The sequence below is a fragment of the Taudactylus pleione genome, unplaced genomic scaffold (assembly GCF_031769625.1).
Source record: "Taudactylus pleione unplaced genomic scaffold, aTauple2 ptg000191l, whole genome shotgun sequence".
NCBI classification, from domain to species: domain Eukaryota; kingdom Metazoa; phylum Chordata; class Amphibia; order Anura; family Myobatrachidae; genus Taudactylus; species Taudactylus pleione.
In genome coordinates, this window is record NW_028284593.1 from 934,327 (window position 1) to 947,878 (window position 13,552).

Sequence of the window (13,552 nt, forward strand, 5' to 3'; positions counted from 1 at the left end):
GCCTTATTCCAAAACGGAATAAATTAATTTTTGTCCTCGAAATTCTACAAACAATACCTCATAATGACAATGTGTAAAATGTTTTTTTTGAGATTTTTGCTAATTTAATTATAAAAAACAAAACTAAGAAATCACATGTACATATGTATTCACAGCCTTTGCTCAATACTTTGTTGATGCACCTTTGGCAGCAATTACAGCCTCAAGTCTTTTTGAATGTGATGCCACAAGCTTGGCACACCTATCTTTGGGCAGTTTCGCCCATTCCTCTTTGCAGCACCTCTCAACCTCCATCAAGTTGGATGGGAAGCATTAGTGCACAGCCATTTTCAGATCTCTCCAGAGATGTTCAATCGGATTCAAGTCTGGGCTCTGGCTGGGCCACTCAAGGACTTTCACAGAGTTGTCCTGAAGCCACTGCTTTGATATCTTGGCTGTGTGCTTAGGGTCATTGTCCTGCTGAAAGATGAACCGTCACCCCAGTTTGAGGTCAAGAGCGCTCTGGAGCAGGTTTTCATCCAGGATGTCTCTGTACATTGCTGCATTCATCTTTCCCTCTATCCTGACTAGTCTCCCAGTTCCTGCCACTGAAAAACATCCCCACAGCATGATGCTGCCACCACCATGCTTCACTGTAGGGATGGTATTGGCCTGGTGAAGAGTGGTGCCTGGTTTTCTCCAAACGTAACGCCTGGCATTGACCCCAAAGAGTTCAATCTTTGTCTCATCAGACCAGAGAATTTTGTTTCTCATGGTCTGAGAGCCCTTCAGGTGCATTTTGGCAAACTCCAGGCGGGCTGCCATGTGCTTTTTACTAAAGAGTGACTTCCGTCTGGCCACTCTACCATACAGGCCTGATTGGTGGATTGCTGCAGAGATGGTTGTCCTTCTGGAAGGTTCTCCTCTCTTCACAGAGGAATGCTGTAGCTCTGACAGAGTGACCATTGGGTTCTTGGTCACCTCCCTGACTAGGGTCCTTCTCCCATGATCGCTCAGTTTAGACGGCCAGCCAACTCTAGAAAGAGTCCTGGTGGTTCTGAACTTCTTCCATTAACGAATGATGGAGGCCATTGTGCTCATTGGGACCTCATTGGGACATTTGCTTTTTAGGTTTTGTGTTCTTTGACAGCAGGACAGAATTCTCAGTATTGTTTTAGTATGTGCTCTTAATATTGCAATAGCTTAGCCCATTCAGTCTCTGTTGATAACTTCAGAATGCAAGACTCCAAAGCCACTACTAAGAAATCGTACTCTGGTGTAAGGTTTTGCAACATCGCATCGCCGTTGAAACCTCCTCGTCATCTACTTGGAGGCCTACTGAAGTCAATTACTGAGAGATAGAAAAGCAGCAGCAGACATTTTTCTGTACCCTTCCCCAGATTTGTGCCTCCAGACAATCCTGTCTCGGAGGTCTACAGACAATTCCTTGGACTTCATGCTTGGTTTGTGCTCTGACATGCACTTTCAAGTGTGGGACCTTATATAGACAGGTGTATGCCTTTCAAAATCACGTCCAAACAACTGAATTTACCACAGGTAGACTCCAATTAAGCTGTAGGAACATCTCAAGGATGATCAGTGGAAACAGGATGCACCTGAGCTAAATTTTGAGCTTCATGGCAGAGGCTGTGAATTCTTATGTAAATGTGATTTCTTAGGTTTTTTTTTTTACTTTCCGGATACACTGTACAGACAAGTATGATGAATATTTTTTTTCACTTTGCACTTGAAGTATAGACAATGATCCATTTTTGACCAAACAATATTCATTTCCAGCAGTACACTGTCTAACTTGATATACCAGCACCGGCAGCTTTGTTTTAAGCCAATACAATTACTTCTTCAGAAGGCACACTTTGCCCTCAGGAAATGTACCTGCATTGTAGTGTTCTGGTGGTTCCATGTAAATTTCTTCTTCTAGTTTACCATTTAAGTAGGCTGAGTCAAAGTCCAGCTGGAATAGTAGCAAATCATGCATAGTAGATACGGCAATGATTATGAATAGTGTATTGTATCTTGCAATAGGCGAGGAGAACTCTTCGTAGTCAATGCCGGATGTTTGAGTGTGACCCTTGGCAAGACGTCAGGCTTTGTAACATGCAAGACTTCCATTGGTGTTAAGTTTCTCACAGAAGACCCATTTATTTTTGACAGTTTTACAGTTACTTGGCCTGTCCACAATAATCCATGTGTCACTGTTGTCTAAAGCTGTATCTATAGCCAACTTCCACTCTTGCAAGTTGCTACTTAATTTTGAGGTTCACAGCAGACAAAGTTTGCAAATTCCTCACTGCACCTTATGTTGCTCCTGACAGAACTCCCGCTGTGTGGCTGATCATTTAAGTCTACAGTTTCAGTCTCTGACACACTTCCCGCTGCAAGCATATCTAGCATCACAAGTTTTTGTGGTGTTACAATGTCTTGCCTGTCTTTAATTGAAGTGGTCTCATGAAACACTACGTCTCTCAACTATAGAGGCTTTTTGATGCTGATGTCCCACAATCTGTAACCTCTGAATGCTGACTTGGGAAAGGTGCAATGTGTTTACTTGCTTTTCATGCAACTCTCACACTCTGGTCTTTCAGCAGTGTTCACCGACATCCCTATCGCCATGCCATCTAGAGCTTCTGTACATTGTAGTATCCTAGGTGACACAGTCTTCTATGCCATAGCTCCACAGAGTGGTTGAAGTCATGAAACTGAAATTGCACAACACTCTTCAGTGTCCAGGATATACAGTTGTTGGCACTGGGTTACAGTCCCTCTTTTGTTGTACACAACACACTGACCCTCTATGAAATGGACTCTGCATCCCTTCTTCTCCATACACTGATGGACATCAGATTCCTTCCTAGATAAGGCACAAATAGTACATCTATGTCTGTGACAAGTGTTTTGCCTCTAATTCTTAAGCGTACAGTAATTGTCCAAACGTTCGTGGCATTTAGAACATTATCTCCTAATTCCATGACGTTCACAGGTTCACATGGTTTTAGTGACTTGAAACAACTTTCATTGCAGCTAAAGTGCCTCTTGGCTCCTGAGTCCATGTACCAAACATCTTGGTGGTGACTGCTATATTCAAAGCTGACTCATTCCTTCTATCATGCTTGTGTGATGAGGTACCACTTGGTTCACTCGCCCTACACTCTGTGGCCTTATGACCCAACATTTGTACTTTGGCTTTTTAGGTTTTGCGTTCTTTGACAGCAGAACAGATTTCTCAGTATTGGTTTAGTATGTGCTCTTAGAATTGCAATAGCTTTGCCCGTTCAGTCTCTGTTGATAACTTCAGAATGCAAGACTCCAAAGCCACTAAGAAATCGTACTCTGGTGTAAGGTTATGCATCATCGCCATTGAAACCTCCTCGTCATCTACTTGGGGGCCTACTGAAGTAAATTGCTGAGAGATAGACAGCATCTTATCTATACATATATTCAATCATAGTCTTGCATGCACTGAGCTTTGTGCCATAGTTGATTTGACTCATTAGACCTTTGTCTTCATAAGATGTCTGTAAAGTCACTCACATATCATGTGCAGTTGCCTTCCCTTGAATAATGGAGTATTCAATGCTTTGCATAAGTATTCACCCCCTTGGCTTTTTACCTTTTTATGTTATATTACAACCTGTATTTTTTTAACATTTTTTTTTATCTGAATTTCATGTGATGGATCTGCACAAAATAGTCTAACTTGGTGAAGTGAAATGAGAAAAATATATATAAAAAAGAATCTTTATAAATAAAATCTGAAAATTGGCATGTGAATATGTAATCACTCCCTTTTCTATGAAGCCCCTCAAAAGTTCTGGTGCAACCAATTACCTTCAGAAGTCACATAATTAGTGAAATGAAGTCCACCTTTGTGAAATCTAAGTGTCACATGATCTGTCAGTATAAACACACCTTTTCTGAAAGGCCCCAGAGGCTGCAACACCACTAAGGAAGAGGCATCACACCATTAAGACCAAGGAGCTCTCCAAACAAGTCAGGGACAAAGTTGTTGAGAAGTACAATTCTGGATTGGGTTATAAAAAATTATCCAAATCTTTGGTGATCCCCCGGAGCACCATCAAATCCATCATCATCAAATGGAAAGAACATGGTACCGCAACAAACCTGCCAAGAGAGGGCCGCCCACCAAAACTCACAGACCGGGCAAGGAGGGAATTAATCAGAGAGGCAGCACAGAAACCAAAGGTAACCATGAAGGAGCTGCAGAGTTCCACAGCAGAGACTGCTGTATCTGTGCTTGTGACCACAATAAGCAGTACACTACATAGAGCTGGACTTTATGGAAGAGTGGCCAGAAAAAAGCCATTACTTAGTGATAAAAATAAGCAGAGATGATTTGAGTTTGCCAAAAGGCATGTGGGCGACTCCCCAAATGTATGGAGGAAGGAGCTCTGGTCAGATGAGACTAAAATTTAACTTTTCGGCCACCAAGGAAAACGCTATGTCTGGCACAGACCCAACACATCCCATAACCCCATAGTGAAACATGGCGGTGGCAGCATCATGCTGTGGGGATGTTTTTCAGCAGCAGGGACTGGGAAACTGATTCGAGTCGAGGGAAAGATGGATGGTGCTAAATACAGGGATATTCTGAGCAAAACCTGTTTCAGTCTGCCTGTGATTTGAGACTGGGACGGAGGTTCACCTTCCAGCAGGACAATGACCCGAAGCATACTGCTAAAGCAACACTCGAGTGGTTTAAGGGGAAACATTTAAATGTGTTGGAATGGCCTAGTCAAAGCCCAGATCTCAATCCAATTGAGAATCTGTGGTCAGACTTGAAGATTGCTGTTCACAAGCGGAAACTATCCAACATGAGGAGCTGGAGCAGTTTTGCCTTGAGGAATGGGCAAAAATCCCAGGGGCAAGATGTGTCATGCTCATAGAGACTTATCCAAAGCGACTTGCAGCTGCAATTGCCGCAAAAGGTGGCTCGACAAAGTACTGACTTTAGGGTGGTGATTGTTATGCATGCTGAAGTTTTCTGTTAAGTTGTCCTAAATGTTGTTGTTTGATTCACAATATAAAAAAAAACAACTTCACAGTTGTAGGCATGTTCTGTGAATGAAATGATGTGTACCTTCAAACAATCCATTTTAATGGGTGTGATATGTTTTAATCCCGACAGCAGCTGCCCGACAAAGGAGGAAATCCCGATCGTCCTAAAGGTAAGTACTAACTATTCTAATTCTACCCCCTAACCCTAACCTTCCTTTAGGGTGCCTAACCCTAACCTCCCCCCCTATGCCTAACCCTAACCCCCCTTCTAAGTGCCTAAACCTAACCCCCCCTTCCCCGCTGCCCAGTGGCATAACTAGGGTATTTGGAGCCCAGGGCAAATTTGAAAAGGGAGCCCCCCCCTCGATATGTGCGCGCGGGAAAAACAATGGGCGTGGTCACTTACAAATGGGGCGTGTCAACATGACACACCCCTTTATTTTCACGTTGAACATTCCTATCCATATGCACCTTAACCCCAGTAGTGCCCCTTATACAGTACCCCCAGTATGCAGTTGTGGTCCCTCTTATGCAAGCCCATATTGGTGCCCCTTATACAGTATCCCCAGTAGTGGTCCCCCTTATACAGCCCCCAATTAGTTCCCCTTATTCAGTGCCCCAGTAGTGGTCCCCCCAAATGCAGTGCCCCATGCAGTGTTCCCCCTTATGCAGTGCCCCCAGTAGCAGTCCCCACAATGCAGTGCGCCCAGTAGTGGTATCCCCTTATGCAGTGCCCTTTATATAGTGCCCCCAGTAGTAGTCCCCCCCATGCAGTGCCCTTTATATAGTGCCCCCAGCAGTAGTCCCCCATGCAGTTTTCCCAGTAGTGGTCCCCCTTATGCAGGCACCCAGTAGTGATCCCCCCTATCTAGGGCCCCCTGTAGTGGTCCCCCCAGTGCAGTGCCCCTAGCAGTAAGCCCCTTACATAGTGCCCCCAGCAGTAGTCTCCCCCCCATGCAGTGCCCCCACTAGTGGTCCCCCTGATGCAAGCCCCCAGTAGTGATCCCCCCTATCCAGTGCCCCCTGTAGTGGTCCTTCCTATTATTGCCCCCAGTAGTGGTCCCCACAGTGCAGTGCCCCTAGTAGTAGGCCCCTTTTATAATGCCCCCAGTAGTAGTTCCCCCCCATGTAATAGTCCCTAGTAGAGGTTCCCCCTCCCAATTAAGTGCCCCCAATACTAGCCCCCCCAGTAGAGGTCCTCCCAGTAATGGTGCCCCCAGTAGTAGCCACCCCCAGTAGAGGTCCCCCCAGTAGTAGCCACCCCCCTCCCCCATTGTGCCCCCTGTAGTGCAGACAGGTTTAAAAAAAAAAATATATATATATATATATACAAATATACTTACCTGAATCCACGCTGCTGCTCCGGACCGCGACGCGGCTCCCGCCGCCGCCGCCCGCCAGTCCTCCCGGGCTGGCGCGCTCAGCATTATGGGAGAGACGTCATGATGTCATGACGTCTGTCCTATTACCCACTGCAGGAGCCGGACGGAAGCCCGGCTCTTGCAGTGGGTGCTGCAGCAGTCAATGAGAGTCTATCTGACTCTCATTGGCTGCTGTTTAACACACGCATCGCTGCCAGTGCTGGCGGCGATGCGTGTGTTATGCACAGCCTGAGCCCGCCTGTCGGTATTGGGCAAGCGCTCAGGGGGAGGGAAAGGGCTCAGCTGTGCAGCACAGGACCGGCGCTGGAAGCCTAGCACCGGTCCTGTGTAAATGTGTAGCGCTGACCGCACTCACTTCGCCACCGGTCCTACGACACGCACCATGCTCGCCCTGCCCTAGTTACGCCACTGCCTAAACCTAAGTCCCCCGGGGGGGGGTGCCTAACCCTAAGTCCCCCCCAGGAGCCCTAAACCTAACCCTCCCCCCCCTGCGGCTGTCCGCTGCGGCGCCCGGCATCCGCTCGATTGGGATGCCGGACGCCGGTCTCCCGAGGTCGTCAAATGACAGACGTCTATATTTAGACGCCTGTCATTCGTCCCTAGTCGGGATTCCAGGTTGTGAGGCTACAAAACTTGAAAAATGCAAAGGGTGAATACTTTTGCAAGGCACTGAAAATGCTGTTCTACAACTAAGCCTATTGGACCTCATTCAGAGGCGGTCGTTAGTTGCAAGCGGTCGCTCTGAATCAGGGCGGCCGCTTGCATCCTGAACGGCCGCCTCCTTGTCGGTCGTTAAGCTGTGAGTGTTAACGACCGACCAGGTTGATGGTCACGATGGTGATCACCATCGCGACCATCGGGGCTTACGACCAGACCCTAAGGTTGGGTCTGGTCACTCGTAATCCCAAGGGAGCTTTCAGCAGGAAGCTCCCCACTGACATCACTGATGATGTCAGTGCGGCCGCCCACAAAATGGTAGGTGTTCGTAAAGGAACGCCTCCGTTTTGGAAACCACCCCCCGGCCCGCCTACCAAACGGGGCAAGCTGTCGATCAACATCGACAGCCGCCCCTTTGGTAGCGAGCTCCGGAGTGACAGAGTTTCTCTGCCGCTCCGGGGCTTGCGCATGTGCAGTGCAGCCGCTGCGCGTACGCAGGACAAACCATCGAGTCGGTTACGAGTGCATCGGCGCTTGTGACTGACTCTGAATAAGGTCCTTTGTCCCCATGGCTCTATTCATATCATCTGGGTTTGGATTATCACCGGGGTAACTAGTAACTTTCCACAGTTTCTCCCGCTTTAACTGCATCTCCATGGCAAGTCTCTATGTGGCGTAATTCTCTGAACCCGCTTATTTGGCAAAGCTCATACTGGCCCCTGCACTGTACATTTTTACACGTATGAATAAAGGATTTTCTGTACTCACTTAGATCTTCTTATTCTGTGTTGCTGCAACAGTGCAAACTTCACACAATGGTGTCTGGGCATGCTGGCAGACTGAACATGTTAGCGGCCTGGGCCCATAACCTATTGGCAGACACTACGATGACAGGCGATAGCGGTGTGCAAATGAAGGTTAGTCAATACAGGGGGTGGCTAGCCCAACACGGGTGTGTGTCACAGGTGTGTCACGGTCAGTGACTGCAGCTTTTGCCTCAGTTGCTCTGATATTGGCGGCCATGTTCTGACAGATATTCTGTGTCTCCATATGGCTGGTGCAATGTTCGATGGTGCGTCCGATGGTGCGACTTAATACACAGTGTTGCAGCCAGCGCTGGGCCAATGGAGAGGTGAGTATATTTAATTGGGTGCAGGGGGTGCGGTGGGTGGGCCCCCTGGACTCAGGGGCCCATGTGCATCGCACAACTTGCAACCATTATAAATACGCCCTTGGAGTGATAGATGTATATGGGTTATGCCAGATCTAAACAATATCTAGCCATGAAATGACAAAAATCCCATGTAAACAAACATCAAAGGAATAAATAAGTCTAGCCGAAGGATTTGAGGGGGGTATTGTATATATTTCTGATGCTATTTTTGTAATTTCATGTGTCGATATTGATTAGATCTGGTATAATCCATATACACCTATCACCTGCATTACATTTAGAGCCTTTTGTTTGAGTAATTCCCACCTATTATTTTTTTAAGAAATATTTATTGAAACACCATGAAGATAAGCCATACAAAGCTCATTTGCAAGTACAAAAACATAGTAAATACATAGAAATAAATACTATTCCAATACTAAAAATAATTTGTAATACAGCTGTTGATACAATCACCACAGACAGTATACCACTTTCAGACAGAAAAATCCCCAAAACCTGGGTTTTTCCCGTATCGTTCAACCCGGGAAGGACCCGGGAATTTGCTCCTAACCCCCTTTCACACAGCACATAATTCCCGGGAAATTCCTGGGTATACCCCTTTCACACAGAACCCAGATTATCCCTGCAATATACAGTGTGTCATAATAAATGGACTGCTTTTATGGCACACAGAGATGAGGTCATGAAAAGTGGGTGGTGTCTGCTCACTACATACATACAATGACATAGTATAGACGACACAAGTCTTGTTTTGCAATCAAATTTTTTTTATTTGAAAGCCTCATGTTATGTACATGTTATGTCACATGTAACACCTGCTGTCTTAAATTTTTTAAAGTGCTTCTATTATTTTTCAACAAATATGCATTAGCCATTAACAACATGGCCTTAATGCATTCAACAATTTAAATATATATATATCTATATATAAAGACCATAGAAAAATAGGTTGTGCTGTCATGGAACTGAAAAATACAATAGGGGAGGCACCCCAACTATTAGAACTGTGTGTCAGGGCCAGCCTTAGAAACAACACATATACAGTATACATTTTGTAATACAGCGGCCACACATGGGAGAAAGCTCACGCCTGGCCTGTTAAGTGCAGTATACAAATTTTTAAATACAAAAGAAATGGAGGTAATGTGTGTACATTCTAACTTATGTACACCCCCATATATACACGTAACTGACTTAAAGGGCACCCACACTTTGCCCTAAGCTCTTGCCAGGCCTGTTAACGGCAGGATAAACAATATTGTCAAAAACAACAAGCTTCAACAAAAAAGAAATGTAAAGTAGACAGCAAACATGTAAAACATCATACAAGTCTACAACTGTCTGTAGGCAGTGCTGACAATAGTGCTAAGTGGAGTGTTATGATGAGTACCATCTGAATAACTATGCACTCTGCCAGGGGCGGATTGGGAAATGAAAGTGGCCCTGGAAAAAACCGTGAAAGCGGCCCTCGGTGTGCGTGCCGAAGGCGCGCGCCGAAAAAGTGGGTGTGGCCTTGTGGAAAGGGGTGTGGCCTAATGCGAAACACCATACCTGCAAGCCACTCCCCCTGTTTCAGTCATAGTCATACTGGGGGCATGCCTACCGCTCCAGGAGCTGATAGCCATGCCCACAGTCCCTCTCTCCAGTGAATAAGCACAGCGAGCATGTGAATGAGCATTTTCTTACCTATATGATTACTCTGCAACGGGGAATCTCTGAAGAAATTGATCCTCCCTGGACAGGCAGTGTCTTGAGTTGGTATTTGCTATTCACGCACGAGATCCCATGGTCTGGAAGCCGCCTGTATGTGTCCCAATAAAACCAATGTCATTATCATGCAACAGAGGTTCAACCAGATAATAAATGTGGGTTTCCCATATCAAACAATTTTATATTAATAAAATAAATTTGCTCTTTTGGTACCATTTGCATCAGTAATATGGTTTCATTAGAATTGTTATCTTACTGAAGATGACTGTGCCCCAGTGTTTCTTCTAATAGTATCAGCGTTCCTACCGTCCTATATGTGTGTCTCCAGCACCAGCGTCTTGGTGTGTCTCCAACCTATCCCCTCGTGTTTTTCTTCAGCGCTATCTCCCTGCGCCTCTCCAGTGCCACCCCCAATTCTCTCCGGCACCATCCACCCACCGTGCCATCCTCCTGCGTCTCCCGAGCGTCATCCTCCTGCGTCTCCTCAGTGGCGTCCTCCTGCCCTAGCACAGAATAGCCCTTCTTTCTCACACACAGATCATCTCCCCTTAGCACAGAATACCCCCCTCCCCACAGACAGATCAACCCCCCCGTCCCCACAGACAGATCATCATTTCCCCCACCCTTAGTATAGCAGACCCCCCCTCCCCCAGACAGATCATCTCCCCCACCCCTAGTATAGCAGACCCCCATCCCCAGACAGATCACCATCTCCCCCGCCCTTAGTATAGCAGACCCCCCTCCCCAGACAGATCATCTCCCCCACCCCTAGTGTAGCAGACCCCCATCCCCAGACAGATCATCATCTCCCCCGCCCTTAGTATAGCAGACCCCCCGTCCCCCAGACAGATCATCTTCCCCACCCCTAAGGTAGCAGACCCCCATCCCCAGACAGATCATCATCTCCCCAGCCCTTAGTATAGTAGACCCCCCCTCCCCCAGACAGATCATCATCTCCCCCACCTTTCTCACACACAGATCATCTCCCCTTAGCACAGAATACCCCCCTCCCCACAGACAGATCAACCCCCCCGTCCCCACACACAGATCATCATTTCCCCCACCCTTAGTATAGCAGACCCCCTCCTCACAGACAGATCATCTCCCCCGCCCTTAGTATAGCAGACCCCCCCTTCCCCAGATAGATCATCATCTCCCCACCCCTAGTATAGCAGACCCCCCTTCCCAGACAGATCATCTCCCCCACCCCTAGTATAGCAGACCCCCCTTCCCAGACAGATCATCTCCGCCGCCCTTAGTATAGCAGACCTCCCCTCCCCCAGACAGATCATCATCTCCCCCACCCATAGTATAGCAGAGCACCCCCTCCCCACAGACAGATCATCTCCCCCGCCCCTAATATAGCAGACCCCCCCTCCCCCAGACAGATCATCTCCCCCGCCCCTAATATATCAGACCCCCCTCCCCCACAGACAGATCATCATCTCTCCAGCACCACCCCTAGTATATCAGACCCCCCCTCCCCCAACAGACAGATCACCACCCCCTAGACTGCAGCCAGACCCAATTGTCTCCTCTCCACTCTGCCCCCTCCCCAGGCTGTGAAATGAAACTTAAACATGACACTTCACAGCCTGGGGAGGGGAGAGTGGAGAGGATGTGATCAGGCTGAAAGACTGCTCTGACCGGCCGGCGGCCCCCCATCCCCGCCGCAACTTACCCTCACCGCGGCCACGCTGTCACCCGCGGTCCAGCGCCACTTCACCTCACTCCGACTGTACGCTGGGTGGAGCCTTGATAGGATGCTGGCCGCTGGCCTCTCTTCTCGCGAGAGAGGCTAAGGCACGGCCAGGCAGTACTGATAGGCAGCCAGGCTGCTTGTGTAAACACACAGGAGCCGGCTGGGTGACGCGAATCGGGGGGCAGGGCCTCAAATAACAAGCGGCCCCACAACCAATCGGCCCACCGGGATTTTCCCCGCAAAAAGTAATGCCCAATCCGCCCCTGCACTCTGCCATCCTGTGTATTAATCCCCGTGCCATCTGCATAAGTATGCACAGTGCCATATTGATTAGTATTTCCTGTGCCGTCAGGACTATTATGCACAGTGACATGTAGAGTGCTAGGCACTGTGCCCTCTGGACTGGTATTGGCATGTGGACTGCTCTGTACAGTGACATGTGGATTACTATTCCCTGTGCCATCTGGATAACTATGCACTGTGCCATGTGGAGTAGCATGAGGTGGATTGGAGGGGTTACGTTGCAGAAATGGTAGCCCTCTGCTATGCTGTTGGTAATTTCTAACAGGACCCTCAGAGTACTGAGGAGGATACATTACATAAGGTTGTGGAGTGTGTAACCTAGACACTAGACCGTTAAGGAAGGACATCTGTGCCTTTCTGTTTTCACGTGAAATTCGTTCGTGTAGACCAACAAGCTGACTGACAAATGAATTTTGTAACTCTCTTTCATTGTCAAAGAAGCGCTGGAGTCGGGCATCCTCCTGTGCCTGGAATTCAGCATCAGAATCTCGCAGCTGATTTACCAGGATTCTGGTCATTGTGCGCGTTGCTAGCTCCATCTTGGAAGTTGTTTTCTTCCGCTCTGGTACCTCAAAGTCAATACAGGACAATGTTAACATCCCAAAAATAGTGGGTGTATAGTAACTTACTGTTCCTGCGCAATGTCGGAGTCTCAGTCTGTGCAGGAGTTGGCCTCCCACTCGTACTGCTTCCACTCCCCTCAACCACACCCTCAAGTGTATTGGTGTCTGGGACCCCCGTGGCAGCCATCGGATCTGTGTCACTTATCTCTGTGATATCATCAAAGAGTATTGGTGGTGTCATTGGGCAGGATTGGCTGTTCTCCGGGGTAACACTTCATGAAGATGCACAACTAGATGATTATATGGCAATGGGATTAACCAGTGCAGAATTGCCAAAGACTTCATTACACTGATCGTAGTAAACCCATTCCATTCTGGCAGCACCACTTTTCCGCCTGTTATTGTCGTGAACTTTGTTGTAGTATTTGCGTAGAGCTTTCAGTTTGTTCACTACCTGCTGCTGGGTCCGCACAATGCCCCTTGACGTGAGGATCTTAGCTATGTTTGTGTAGACTATCGCGTCCTTCACTGTGCCACTGATCTGTTTGCGGATCTCCTCCTCCCCTCTGACTGCCAGCAGCTCACGGATCTCCTCATCCTTCCAGTGCGCCATGCTTCTCTCTCTCCTTTTCTGCAGCACAATTGTGACATCAGACGCCAGCACCACTGCCCCGCCCGCTCAGCCAATCAGGGAGACCCAGCCGCTCAGCCAATCAGCCTGTGTAAGACCTGTGTAAGACCCGGGAAAGACCCTGTGAATACCTGGGTCGAAGTACCGGGAATTAGGTCCCGTGTTGACCCTTTCAGACAGAAAAAAAACCCGGGTCGACCCGACAAGAGCCGGAAAATTACCGGGTTCTTTTCTCTGTCTGAAAGGGGTATTAGTAACATAGTTCTTGTGGAAGAAACAGAAAGCTTTTATCTTGAAACAAAAACAAAAATTTTAAATACCCTTTTCTATTATTCGACCACTTAGCAAAATCTACCTCTCTGCAGTTCACCTCATGAAGACACTCTAAAGAGAAATAATTGGGGAGTGCGG

General features: G+C 47.7%; 1 protein-coding gene across 1 annotated transcript; it reads right to left on the minus strand.

Annotated features, from left to right (window-relative positions):
* Positions 1 to 1,834: 1,834 nt before the first annotated feature.
* Positions 1,835 to 13,123, minus strand: LOC148519294 (uncharacterized). The gene is given in 3 exon segments (XM_088476725.1): positions 1,835 to 1,954; positions 12,352 to 12,523; positions 12,576 to 13,123. Coding segments are annotated over 3 exon segments (840 nt in total).
* Between the last annotated feature and the right edge of the window lie 429 nt (positions 13,124 to 13,552).